Source organism: Halyomorpha halys, unplaced genomic scaffold (genome assembly GCF_000696795.3).
Source record: "Halyomorpha halys isolate HHAL.00 unplaced genomic scaffold, Hhal_1.1 Scaffold68.1, whole genome shotgun sequence".
In the NCBI taxonomy this organism is placed as follows: domain Eukaryota; kingdom Metazoa; phylum Arthropoda; class Insecta; order Hemiptera; family Pentatomidae; genus Halyomorpha; species Halyomorpha halys.
The window spans coordinates 804744-818896 of record NW_027116161.1 but is presented as its reverse complement, the minus strand read 5'-3'; the positions used below and the strand labels follow the sequence as shown (position 1 = coordinate 818896).

Sequence of the window (14153 nt, the reverse complement as noted above, 5' to 3'; positions counted from 1 at the left end):
TCACCCCAATTTTTGATTACTTTAATAAAAACTAGGTATAATTACTAGTCAAAATTGATGAGTCTGCCAAGTATAGGTAGGGGGAATAAAAAATGGCTGCTGTTTCAAAACCTTAAAAAAACATAGATTTAAAAAAAACATAGATTTTTCATTCCGAGCTCTATATCTTAAAAACTACAAACAACACTAGAAAATCTAAGAGAACATTATTTAAAGAAGAGTAAATTTGCTGAAATATTAGCCCTTATAGAGCTATTTACGTCCAATAGTTCTCGAGATATAGCTTTTTAAAAAGCAAAATTTCTTAAAAATCTACTGAAACATTAGTAGTTAGTTAATTCATATCTCAGGAACTATGAGACGTAAAGATGTCTATTAGCACTCAAATTAAAGCTATTTTAATGGACTATAAATAAGTTTATGACCTTTACCTTCGTAAGAATAATAGTTTTCATGATATTTGCTAAAATAAATTGATTTATAGTTGTTCGGACAATAAGTTTTATTTATGAAAAACTTCATTTCAGAAACCATTGGACGTACAGGTGTTTGTCAGCGCTCACATTAAAGCTAGTTAAATTTACTACAAAATAGTTAAGTGTGTTTATCTTTGTAGGAGTAGTAGTTTTCATGATATTTGACAAAATAAACTCACAAAATGTTGATTTATAGTTGTATAAAATTTTGGATTTTTGAAAAAAAATGTATCTCTAGATCCATGAGAGGCAGATATGTCTGCCAACACTCAAAATAAAGGAAATTTAACTTACTATAAAGTAGCTTATGATACCTATCTTCGTAGGGGTAGTAGTTTTTATGATATTCACATATGAATATAAATTTAGTAAATGAAAATTTGTCCGAACAACTATAAATCAATTTATTTTAGCAAATGCTATGTAAACTATTACTCCTACGAAGATAAACATCATAAAATACTTTATAGCTCATTAAACTAGCTTTAATTTTAGTGCTAATAGACATTTGTACGTCAACTGGTTTTCGAGATATAAATTTTTCAAAATAAATTCACTAACCACTGATCTTTCAGTACGTCCTATACAACATTTTTATTAAATGTTGCTTTTTAAAAAGCTACATCTCGAAAACTGTTTAACGTAAATAACTCTATTAGGGCTCATATTTTAGCAAATTTGCTCTTCTTTAAATGACGTTCTCTTAAGTTTTCTTGTGCTGTAACGACTTTTTGAGATATAGAGCTCCGAATGAAAAATTAGTTTTTTTTATCGCTCTGAAACAGCTGCCATTTTTTATTCCCCCCTACCTATACTTGGCAGACTCATCAATTTTGACTAGTAATTATACATAGTTTTCATTAAAGTAATCAAAAATTGGGGTGAGATAACTGCCTTTTTCTCCTCTTGGGCTCTTGTTCTAATATATGTCCTATACGAGTCATGAAAGGGCTTACACGGTCCTAAGTATGGATTTATTCAGGAGGACTTTGTTAAACGTTTTTCTGTTGAGTAAGAGGAATTTGGCATAGTTCTTTTTACATTTGAGGTACAGTATGTATTTTTACACCTACTACTTGATTCGGAACTCATATTACTTTTTGCTTTCAGAATTATGCTGTTTTTCCTACTAACATGCCTACTCCAGTACACGACAGCCTTCACATACAAAGTAAGTATTCTTGGTTATTCCCTTCTATTATGAAAACTCTATAAGCATTCTCATAAGCTATTGTTCCAAGGTAACAGCGTTAGTGACAGTAATAGTGATAGTGCCTACTACATAGCCATTGCCATCGTGTTAATTTGCTGTAGTGGCTCTTCTGTTGTAGTATCAGGATTGATAATTAGTTGTACTATCACCCCCGACAACTAGAAACCATATGTAAACACTGAACTACCGCACACTATTACGTCATAACACCAACCTTATATATAGCTTATAAACTTGTATGTTTATTATTGTTGTTATATGTGATGAATGTTTTTCTTTGTTGTATTTAATACTCATATTTTATCATCCATTCATTATTGTGAACTGTTAGTAAGGTCAGTGGCATAGCGTGGGTGTCAGCTGCCCTCGGATGAAAAAAATTAAGCGCCCACTTATTTAAATATTTCAATTTAAAATACCAAAATATACTGCAATTATAAATAAAGTTGTGGCTATAACAATCATATTTATCATGTACTAATAAAAAATTATTAAAAATAAAAAAGTCATGAACTATAATGGTTCAAATGTTGACAAAATATCATTATTATTTATTGTAAAATTTTGCCGTCGCCCCACTACGCTATGCTATGAGGTTAGGTTTACAATCAGCGTTTAGACAAGCACTGTTGTACTTTCTCAGTGCTGTGATATTACTTGCACGGCAGATAACTATCATACGGTAATGGACCTTATGAAAACAGAAAAATTTAATTTTAATAAGTTAATTTTCTTCAAGTTTTTACTATTGTGATATCCTGGTTTATATAGTTTTCATTAAATCAGTTTTTATATAGAAGCAGAGACAGATCTACCAGTGTACAATATTCAATTTTTAATTTTTAACAATCTTTATGATTCTGAACTATTTTTTAAAAATCCTTAATTTTATCACCATTAGTTTTTATTATTTCAATGTTAGAAAAAAAAAATATATTTTTTTATAAGCCACTGTCCTCGAAATGTTTTAAGAAATAATTTCACTTCATAAAATTATATTAATTAGTATGAGTTAGTTGAATAACTTTATAATGTAAAAGACGTAGTTAGGTTTATTTATTTATATTTTTACATACAGAATGAGGGTTGATACAATAAAAGTTATTGTTATCACAAGTATTATTGTAAAAAAAATAGTAATCGTACTTTTCAGTTCTTGGGGGGAAGTAATAATGTTGTTTTCAACAATTTCATATCACTATTCATCTTCATACTCCATACATTTTGTTACAGTACATCACTTGTCCATTTTTCAAAGTACCAGAAAGTTGTTTAGGTAGGATTAAACAGTCGAAATTAATTACGCAAAAAGATTTATTAACCTTCAGGAAAAGGAAAGTCCATCCAAAAAGTGTAATAATACATTCCAAAATACATTTGGGAATAATAATCAAGAAAACCGAATTTTACCAAATTCATTCGAACGGAAACATTCACGGGTTCTATTAGCTGGTATAATGGTTTTTACTTTATGATAAACTCATCCTCCTACCTGCATTTAATGTTTTTCAAGTTCATAATTTTATATGAATTTTGAATTATTTACTGTAAAATTTTGCGGTTTTTAGTGTCCTTATGTTTATAAACTGGTAATAGTTAACACATTGAATTAATGATACTACAGGTAATCGTTTAGATAGAAGACATGTTTTTGAAAAAGTTATATACATATATAAAGGTTATATTTGTGTGTCTGATACATCCAATTTTCTGTATTCGTAAATTTTTTAAAATTTATTTATTGATATTAACAACTGTATTAAAATATACAAGTAAATTGGATTTAGTTATAAAACAACATGAAACAGACATGTGGAGAACCTACCTATTGATAGAACTCCAATAATATTTCTAGAGGAGATCTCGAAGCCATGTTCTTTCTAGACGCCTAGGAGGATTATAAATGAAGGAGAAGCCAGGTTAGACTGGGTTTGGGTGATTAGGAAGTTTATGACGGAAGGATTGGTATCTGGTTCTGGCCAAATCGGCAACATATGGAACATTAAAGGGATGATTAGATTCGTGATTAAGTTACGTGCATCGAGGATTTTGGATTGTAAGGATACGAGAGGAAATCGATGGTTTAGTTGTCCGAAAGCTCAACTCCGTAAGTCCAGATAAGCCTTATTATAATCATATAAATAAGTGTTATGTAATTAGTTGGAAGTTTATACCGTTTGTATAGTAAGTGTTGTAATTGTCGGAATCGACGAGCAGTTTCCTGTCTTTTCAATCTATGAAGATTTCAAGTAAGTCGCTTGTCCAGATATAGTCCCAGGTAACGGGTCTGTTCGAGAAAAAAGGATATTGTGGGACAGGAAGTCATTGGTTTACGGTGAAGGGTAAACGTAATTTGGTGGGATTTATTTTAATCCTCCAGTTTTGACATTTCCAAGGGTGGTAATGTGGGATTGGAGAATTTTGGTCGTGTCTTAAATTTTAAAACTTATAGTTTTGAAAAGCATTAGTTCTGAGTTATTTTTAAATACTTTTTTTGTTTTCTACGATTGATTGTATACAAGAATGGACGTCATCATTCTTTAGGCGAAGATTTCGAAAAGCGAAACCTGCTTGTCGAATCTTAGACGAGTTAGATGTGAAGATCATTCGGAATAAAATGACATTTAAAAAATATTGTAATATGGGATTGTTATCGAGCAAGAAGTGGTTACGGCGTTGGGAAATTGGGAGCTCTTGCTGACCATGGCACTTTCACTATTACACAACGCTCGTTCCTACCTCCCCTCCACTCCTCTACCCCTCCGTCTACCCCACTCCCCCGCACCACGCTACTACAATGCCAATCAACATATACATTGACAGGTAAAATTAAAATTAAGTGGGAATTTACATGATATTTAAAAAAAAAATTATTGAAAAGCTAAACAAGGATCTTCCGTTCACAATAGTATTGGATAAAACTATAGAGACCAATTCACTGTTACTTCCATATTTACGTTGTAGATTACAATCATTATCAAATTTGTTTAAAATTAACAATGAATAGTGTAGTTTTTGAAGATTTAATATATTTTATCCATTAATTTAATTATTGAATATAACCTTAGCTTTACAGTTTTCACAGTTGACATCCCAACCCTTCCTAATACTATCCTCTCCATGTATGCCGATGACACATATCTATTGTCAGTGAAAAATGATCCTTACATTGTATTCCAAACCCTCCTATCCCACATCACCACCCTTGAAGAATGGTGCCAAAACTGGAGGATTAAAATTAATTCCAATAAATCCCACCAAATCACATTTACCCTTCGTCGTAAACCCATGACTTCTTCCCCTACACTATCCTATAATAATATCCCTCTTATTCCTGTCGAACAGATCCGTTACTTAGGACTACATCTGGACAAACGACTGACATGGAATCCTCATACAAGACTAAAAAGAAAAGGAAATCCTCGTCGATTCCGACTATTACAATATTTACTAGACAAACGGTCTAAATTGCCAATCCATTACCAAAAGACTGATCTACATGACTATTATAAGACCTATATGGACATACGGAGTTGAGCTTTGGGGCTCCACTAAACCATTCAATTCCTCCCGAACCCAATCCTTACAGTCCAAAATCCTTAATGCTCTTTACTTTGTTATAAATCAAGTCATCAATCAGGACCTCAATGTTCCATATGTTGCCGATTTGGCCAGAACCAGATACCATTCCTTCCATGATAAACTTCTCAACCACTCAAATCCACTTGTTTCTAACCTGGTTTCTCCTTCATTACCTAATAATCCTCCCAGGCGTCTGAAAAGAAGATGGCTTCTCCTCTAGAAATGTTATTGGAGTTCTATCAGTGGGTAGGTTCTCCACATGTTTGTATCATGTCACTATGTCACCTACAGCAAATTTACTTGTTGTATATATTTGTAAATAACAACAAATAAATTATTAAAAAAAAAAACCTTAGCTTAGTTGGCATTATCTTAGAGGTGGATTAAGAGAGCGTAGGGCCTCCTGCAACAAATACCTGAAGGACCTAAATTTTTAATAATCATATTTACGTTGTAGATTACAATCATCATGAAATTTGTTTAAAATTAATAATGAATAGTGTATTTTTTACGATATTGTATCTATTAATTTAATAATTGAATATAAATTAAGTTATCTTGACAGCGTAGGGCCTCCTACAACAAATATAAAAAAAAAAACTTTTACATACATACTTTCATCGATTTGATATGAATAAATTCAGAGACGACACTAGATTAGGACTAAATTAGTTCCTTCAAGTAAATTGCATTGCATGTTTATTTAAGTGGGATTACTTCTTGTCCATCTTTGAAGCACTTTTATGTCCTCCAATGCAGTCAATAATCATTAAAGAAACAGAAATCTAAAAAACTATTTATTCTATATAGTGAACACGACTCTATTTCTAGTCTTACTTAAAATTTCAGTTTCTCTTCATTGTTAATGGCAGCAGCCACATTAGTTTTGAGGTTTTCAGAAAATTTTGTTGTCTAGGCTTTCGTTCAAACCCCCTTGGGGAGGACACTTAATTTTTTTTATTGTTTTCTCGTAAGCTCTTTTTTGTTGTTTGAAATTTCAAATAATGTACACAATAGAAAAAAAAAAAGGAAAGATTATGGAGGAAAACTTCAAACTAACTTAGCACTGCATAGTTTCTAATATCATAAATAAATTAACTCAACTCATACTATACATTTTTTTTTTTTTTAGTAGTTTTACAATATCTTACAAAAAAATTTTCACAGATGTTTTCTTTTTTTTTAATATCTCTATAAAAACATTTATTTGAAGCAATGACATCTTTCAACGCAGTGCCTAGTTATAACATTTTATAAACCAGAACGTTTCGGCTCTTGGCGTGGGACCCCCCCTGAAATGTTGGGCCCTTGGCATTTGTTACTTTTTCAGCTTAATTAATTTTACTTTGGCAATTGAAAATACAACCTGTCAATTTCTCTCCCATCCCCATTTGAGACAATTACGTACTTTAAATTCCATGAAATTATTTCGTATACTCCTGTACTAGGAACATTTAATAAATATACGCTCAAAGTGAATAATAACCGAAATAAAAGACAAGAAATAGATGAATGGCTGCAGAGAGGCCAGCCATCGAGGTGTGCCCTTCTATCGCAGAGGCCAATGTGTCCTTAGTCGAGAGGCACACCCAGAAATCCTTGAATAGCCACTGCCTAACAACTTCTCCAATTGCATTGTCCCGACTGTTTTCAATACAGATTAGGACTTTTAGCTTATTTAGGACCACTTCTTGTTTTATTTAGTAAATATGTTATGCAATTTGTCCATTTAGTCATCGTTCACAAAGAAAATTGACTTCTTCGGTCACTCCAATATATCTGTATCAATATATTCTGCGATTTGGATATAGTTTACAGCTTCGGTGATTTCGAATGTTCTCTGTAGTCATTCCATCTAGTAATGTTCAGAAAATCCTATCCAATAGCCACTTCCTATCTCTAAATTATATGGATTGCATCAGATGTAGGTTTATATCCAGGTCATTGAACAGACAGACAGTTGGATAACCAGAGTGCTAGGAATGGGGGCATGGTTAGTTACACTGTCGATCATTCCATCCGATATCTTCCAGCCTTCCTTTGACTCTTTAGGATTTCTCGAAATCTGGTGGATTGTTACTAAAGATTTTTTTCTGCAAGAGGTCGGAATTTTATTGATTCCAGAATCGACTCTAACATCACAATAAAAACCCTTGAATGATGAGGATATTAATGACTTTATTTATTGTTGATTGAAGCTGAGATGAAAAGATATCAGAATTGAATTTATAATAAATTATTGTCCACCGGTCTATAATTAGTAACCCGGGATGACGGGTTACTTCCAGGAGGATGATGTTACAGGACATCAATGATGGAATTCCTGAAATTAATCCTTCGAACTTTTTTTTCTTTTTAATTTTAAGATGAATTTACAACTTTACATAATGATACATTTAGTAAATTTGATGTAAGTAATTATGGCGTGATACAGGTTTGCAGAGAAAATACCCATTGGTAGCACTATAATGACATTTTTACATTAGCTGGTCTCGTGGCTATCTTCTTTTCAGGCGCCTCAGAGTATTGTCAGGATTGGAAGAGGAAGTAAGGTTAGAAACTAGTGGGTTTGGATGGTTAGGGAGTTTATAATGGAAAGAATGATTTCTGGTTCGGGCTAGATCGGTCACATATAGAACATCAAGGTCTTATGTATGATTTTATTTGTGACAAAGCAAGGATTGAGGATTTTACGACGGATTTTGAATTGTAAGGATTGATACGAGAATAATTCGAATGTTTAGTGGATCCTTAAAGCTCAACTCCATATGTCCAGATTGGCCTTATTACAATATGTAGTGTTTTTTACAGGGTTTTGTAATGAATTGGAAGTTTAGACCGTTGGCTAGTAAGTGCTGTAATATTCGAAATCGACTTGCGGTTAATGTCTTTTCAGTTTTGTATTTGGATTCCAGGTTACTCATTTGTCCAGATTTAGTCCAAGGTAGCAGATCTGTTTCACAGGAATAGGAGCAACATTATTAAAAGATACTGTAGGGGAGTCGATAGGGGTAAGGTGTTACGAAGGTTAAGGTGATTTGATGGGATTTATTTTAATCCTCCAATTACGACACCATTCTTTGAGGGATGTGATATGGGATTAGAGAGTTTGGGATGCAATTAAAAGGTTATACTGGAGCACACACGTCTCATCGATATACATGGTGGAGGATTGGTTGGGAAGACAGCTTTAAAGACGGTGTAGAGGATGGGACCGAGAATAGAATCCCAGAGCTTTCAAGCACTTTCGACAGATTGGTCCACAGCATTCTCCTAATTTATATTACGCTTCAGATGGAAAGAAGAAAAATCAGAAATGTCTTGTATATAGCGTTCGATAGTGTGAATCGCCATGTAACAGAGAGAGGTCTAAGATTATATCTCGTCGAATTATGTGCATGTTCTTAGAGGAGGAAGGTTCGCTACGGATATTAAACCTGCAGTGTGGTGTGGCATTGTTCTCTGGCATTCATATGTTTCAATATGTTCTGGGACCTTCATATGTTAGGATGGTGAAGTGAAAAGAACTTACAGAAACTTCCTTTAGAATATTATCAATTCTCTATATTCTCCCCTCTACATCATAGAGAAAAATTTTATTCCAAGAACAAAGTTGTGCTGTCCCACAATTTTTTTTTTATCTTATAATATATAGGCATAACGAGTAAACAATATATGATAATAGTATATGCCTTTTTTTTCTTTGTTATCACTTTCATTATTTTATCTCTTTATTCTTTTTTTCTTCTTTCTATAAATTTTTGTTTTGTTAATACCTCTTTTTTCTCTTTCTATCCTTTTTTTTCATATTTTATCGTTCAACCCACTTTTTTTTCCATATTATTCCTCTTTTTGACTTAAATAAAACACTCCTAAAATACAAAATACAACTAATATTCATTTTAAATAAATAGAATATAAAATCGTTATATATATGTCATATAATTCATAAAAGTAGTGATAGATAGATATATGTAAAAATAAATATCAAATATATGTACAAATAAAAAAAATATATATTCGGGCCAGTATGGTGTGTAAGACGTTGACCAATATATACTTGCCTATCTTGTATTCTCAGACGCTCTTGAGCAATATATATTTTAGAATGGAGCCCTCAAACAAATCCACTACTATTTGAAACAGATATCCAGTACGTCGATTTTCAGTTCACCAATTGATTTAGAAGTGTTGAATTCAGTACTTATCAATTTTTATTTAATTATATTCCTTCGTTTTTTGGTTAAATTTCCATAAAATTAACGATATCCGCTTTTAATCAAAAATTTTTTAATACTATCATAATGATAGCTAGTAATTAGTTAAAAAACACCGATCATTGTTCGACCCTAAACATTTTATTTTTATTGCTAATTTGTTTAAAATTAAAGGTTTAGAGATAATAGTTTAGATATCAAGTACCCTTTATCTTTAATTAATTTATTTATTTTTTTAAACTGATCTATTCTTGTGACTATTGTGTCTTTGACTTATTTTTATATTTCTATCTAATGATTAATTTTTTTTTTATCGGATCAAACGCGGATTCCAGATCACTGTAGAGGGGAGGTATGAGAAAGTGAAATAGGAAGAATACAATTGCCAAATAACTTTAATAGGATTGTCAAATGAAATAAAATTGTTAAAAAAGGGAATACGGGGAAATAGTTATATTGTATTTAGTGCATAGAAGATTGATTGTAAAAAAAAAGATAGAAAAAAAAGCAGCAGTCAGGGCTTCAGTCTTCGGGTTGAGGTTGGGTTTCCCAGGTTGTAGGTCACTGCTCCTTTAACTGTCGGTAACTGGAAGTGGAACTTCATGAACCGTTTTTTTATGTAATCCTAGAGACATACATTGAGAAGAAAAATAAAAATAAAATAAGGCAATAAAAACTAACATAAACATATAGGAAAATTAGTTAGTACATATGGAAAAATTTAATCATATATCATAAATTGTTTTTTATTGTTATTTACACTCATCTTACACATAAGCACAAAAAGTGTTTAGCGTTCATACAATATTTATAAACAAATGAAAAAGTAAACTGAAATAAGCAAATAAACATAATGATAACAAATAAAAAATCAATAATATAAATTAATGAGGTGTAGATAGTTTACCGTAGATTAATAAGTAGAGAAGATGGTCGGGGGGGGGGGGGGACGGTCAGAAAAAAAACACAATTAAAGAAAAAATTATTTATTCCTGCAAATGTTTCGACCTGATTTTCAGGTCGTCGTCAGGGCTATAAAACTATAGAGATAACAACCACCATTCAGAGAAACATACAATTAAAAATAAATAATAAACTAACAAATTTGGAAATATTATACTTCCAAATTTGTTAGTTTATTATAAATAATTTTTTGTTTATTTGTGTTTTTTTTTTGTGTTTTTTTCCTGAACGCACCCCCGACCATCTTCTCTACTTATTAATACAAATTAGTGAATTAAATACATGCTAAATAATAATATTACTAAGATAAAGAAATTAACTGGAGTTGAATTCACGTTCAGGACGTAAGTATTGTATGACTCGAGTGTTTTATCTAAAATTACGCCACAGTTCAATACAAACAAAATTTATTTATTTAGAGATTAGTTAGGTATGATGAACTGTTTACTAATTTACGCAAGAGTTAATACCTTTTTTATTTTAATTTCATAGAATCTTCTGATTTCCTTAGTTCATTCCATGTTTCTTATTGGATGAGTCATTCTCTTTCAGTTAATCATGTCTTTCAATTTTTTAGAAGAAGTGGTTTCTACTGTTTAGAGCTTAGTAGAAAAAACACTTAGCAAAAATTATCGAAGGCAATAGCGACTTGTATGATTAGGTTATATGCTAAGAGAATTCTCAAGAGTTCTTAGTACGGTCTTCTAGGCAATGTTATAGAGAGACAAGCAACCAATCCATGTTGGCCATACTGTAGGATATGATCAACTTTTCCGATTACGTGTTCTAAAAAAATCGGTTCTTTATTGAGGGAATAAAAGATAAAGTTAAGTTTAACGAGGTGTCCATACTTCCCTAATGATGGTAACTAGGAGATTAATTGGAATTGGTACGAATGCCAGAAGACCGGAAACGGTTCCGCTTCTCGCCAGAGCACATAACTTCCGTTTTGTCCAGGAAAACATCGATTTGACATACGAAGACTGGACCCGTGTGTTCTTCAGAGATTAGTCAATATTCACTTTAAAAATACTTTATGAAAGAAATGGAAAAGGAAGGGAAAGAGTATGTATACCAGTTTAATGATGTACCTAGATCAGTGATTGTTTTGGATAAAATTTGTACTGAGGCACGAATGGAGTTACACATTGCTGATATGAGACACTATAAATGGCCTCAGTTTTTGAAGACATCCTTAAAGAATATTGTGAATCATTATGTGATATTCCCTTCTCACTTATCAAGTATCGTTAGACTACAATATATTCTCCGATTGCTCAACCAGGACGCCAGAATTCTATAAACATTAAGCGTAGAAAAGAAAAAAAAAAACAATAAACGTAAAAAAATTTCGAGTACTACACTATTATTTTTGTTTTTTAAGAACGAAGTGTAAAACTGAAATCCCTAATCATAAAATTGAAGAAAAATTAAAATCACATATATCTATAATTACAATAATTGAAATATAATCACTAATTAATTTTTAATAGTTCAAAATATACTTTATAAATAATAATAATAAAAAATCACTTTACAGACCACTTGACCACAATAAATATTTCTCCAGTTCGCATTTATTAGCTAAACTTCCAGAGGTTTACACTGGAAAAAAACTTTTCTTTTTTTATTAATCACTTGGTTATTATTGTAAATGATAAAATTGTATAGCAAAATAATGGTTTAAAAATTACAGTAAAATAATGGTTTACTAAACTAAGAAAAGGTGAATCATAAACTAAAACAAAAAAAAAGAACCAGCTTGGTTTTTTTTTTAATCAACTATCACATCAACAAAATAACTGTCATTAATATTATTGTATATTTACAAAATAATATAAAGGAATGATATACTGTCAACACTTAGGTATAAATTTGTTAAAATTGATTTGCTCATATGAAGACCACACTGTAGCTACGGTGGAACCCCCTGGCGAAATTTTCGCTCATAGATTTCAGTCCACTATGTCCCATCTGATCTCTTCGAAATATCATATTCAACCTCGTGAAGAGACGAATTTATGGATTTATTGTGCAATAAAATCAAGTTTTCAAATGCTTACAGACTGTCAAACTACACAGCAGCCAAGCAATTGACCTATCCCGTGTAAGCTGGGCACTTGTTTCGATCTTCACATGTTTCACACCAGGCGAAAGCCCTCTTATGCATTAGCCATATAAATAAACATTACTATTATCTAAATTATAATTTACATTGGTCTATTACCTGGCCTCTCTAATAATCTGCTTTATGTATTTCTATTAATTACCTAGACGTTACGCAATGTTCAACGTAACAGCTAAAATTAGAGTGTGGTGATTTTCTCCTAGAAGTTAGAGTATTCCAGGGATATAATTGGAAGGCGTGTGAGAAACTGTCAGTTTCTCGTCAGATCTCTCCGAGAAATCAAGATTAAGGATCTTCTCTTAGGGGAACAACATTCCAAACTTAAAAACAAATTAATGTATTTATTGCCTCGATGAATATTTTTACAAATGTGGATACACTGAACTCTTAATTTTTGTATTTATCTATCATCTTCTTCTTCTTCCTCTAACTCCTGTGTACCGTCAAACGTGGAGTCGCAGCCTCAGTAAATCTATTTATCTGACCTCATCTCCGGGATGGTGCGTCCTCTTGCTGCCCTTAAGTTTCCAATGTATTCAGAGTACATGCACGTGGGTCTGCCACAAGCATATATTCCACCTGGCTTTTCTGGTACCATCCATTCTACTGATGTGTCCACACCACACAGTTGTCGCTCTTGCGTGGTGTAGCGCACTGATTTCGCACCCAGATATCCTCCCGAATCCTTTCATTTCTGACACAGTCTCTCCTGGTCTTACCTAATATTCTTCGTAGGAATCTCATTTCTGCTGACGTTATTCTTCCTACGTGCTTATTGAGGGCTGTCCAGTCGTTTTGGCATCATCTTACTCCTTGGTTGCCTATATGAGGTTTGGAAATCTGATGGTACATTCCATTGGCCTTCTTCACTCGATTTAGGCCATCCTTTTCTTATTATGGTCCCTTTTCTCTTCCGACACACATACGTTTCCTTTTTTAGGGTTTATTTGAAAACCTCTTATCTTCAGTTCCTCATTCCATTCATCCAAAAATGTCTGAAGAGCCTCTATCTAAAATCCAAATTTTATTTCATTTCTTTATTATTTTACTTTTATTAATATCCCATTGTTTCAAAATTCCAAGCTATGCGATACTTATGACTAGCAGTTTAAATTAATTCATCTCGATTTCATACCTTCACACAATATTTATTTACACTACAATCCATGAAGGGTCGTGGGCTCAGTACTTTGTAAGGAAGTACTGTTTTTAAAACAAAGGGTACCCATTTTATGAGGCTGGGTGGTCCACTTTAAGGGCTCCAGAACCCACAGAGTTGACTCACGGTAATGAAACAGAATAAATAATTATCTGCTACAGCTTAATTCGAACCCAGGTCTTTGTAGTTAGTTCTGTGCCACCCCACTCCCTCAGAAACTATTCATTGCTAGAATTATATATATTTTAGCGCACTTGCTCAGCCTCCACTGGCTCATTACCAGTGATGCGGCGAGAGGGATGCGCTGGGATCTCTTGAGCTCTGCTCTACCCCTCACACGTGGGGGATAGAGTGGGCTCAGGGATCCTCAGGTCGATTCTGTAAATATTGTATATATTAGTTTACTATTATGTTA

General features: G+C 32.5%; 1 protein-coding gene across 2 annotated transcripts in view; it reads left to right on the top strand.

Annotated features, from left to right (window-relative positions):
- sona (sol narae) overlaps window positions 1-14153 on the top strand; it is a gene marked incomplete at its 3' end in the record, with an annotated part of 106128 nt that overhangs the window by 55136 nt on the left and 36839 nt on the right. For both annotated transcript variants that reach the window (XM_067053035.1, XM_067053036.1), the window contains 1 exon segment: window positions 1587-1647. In XM_067053035.1, coding sequence (XP_066909136.1) covers window positions 1591-1647 — 57 coding nt within the window.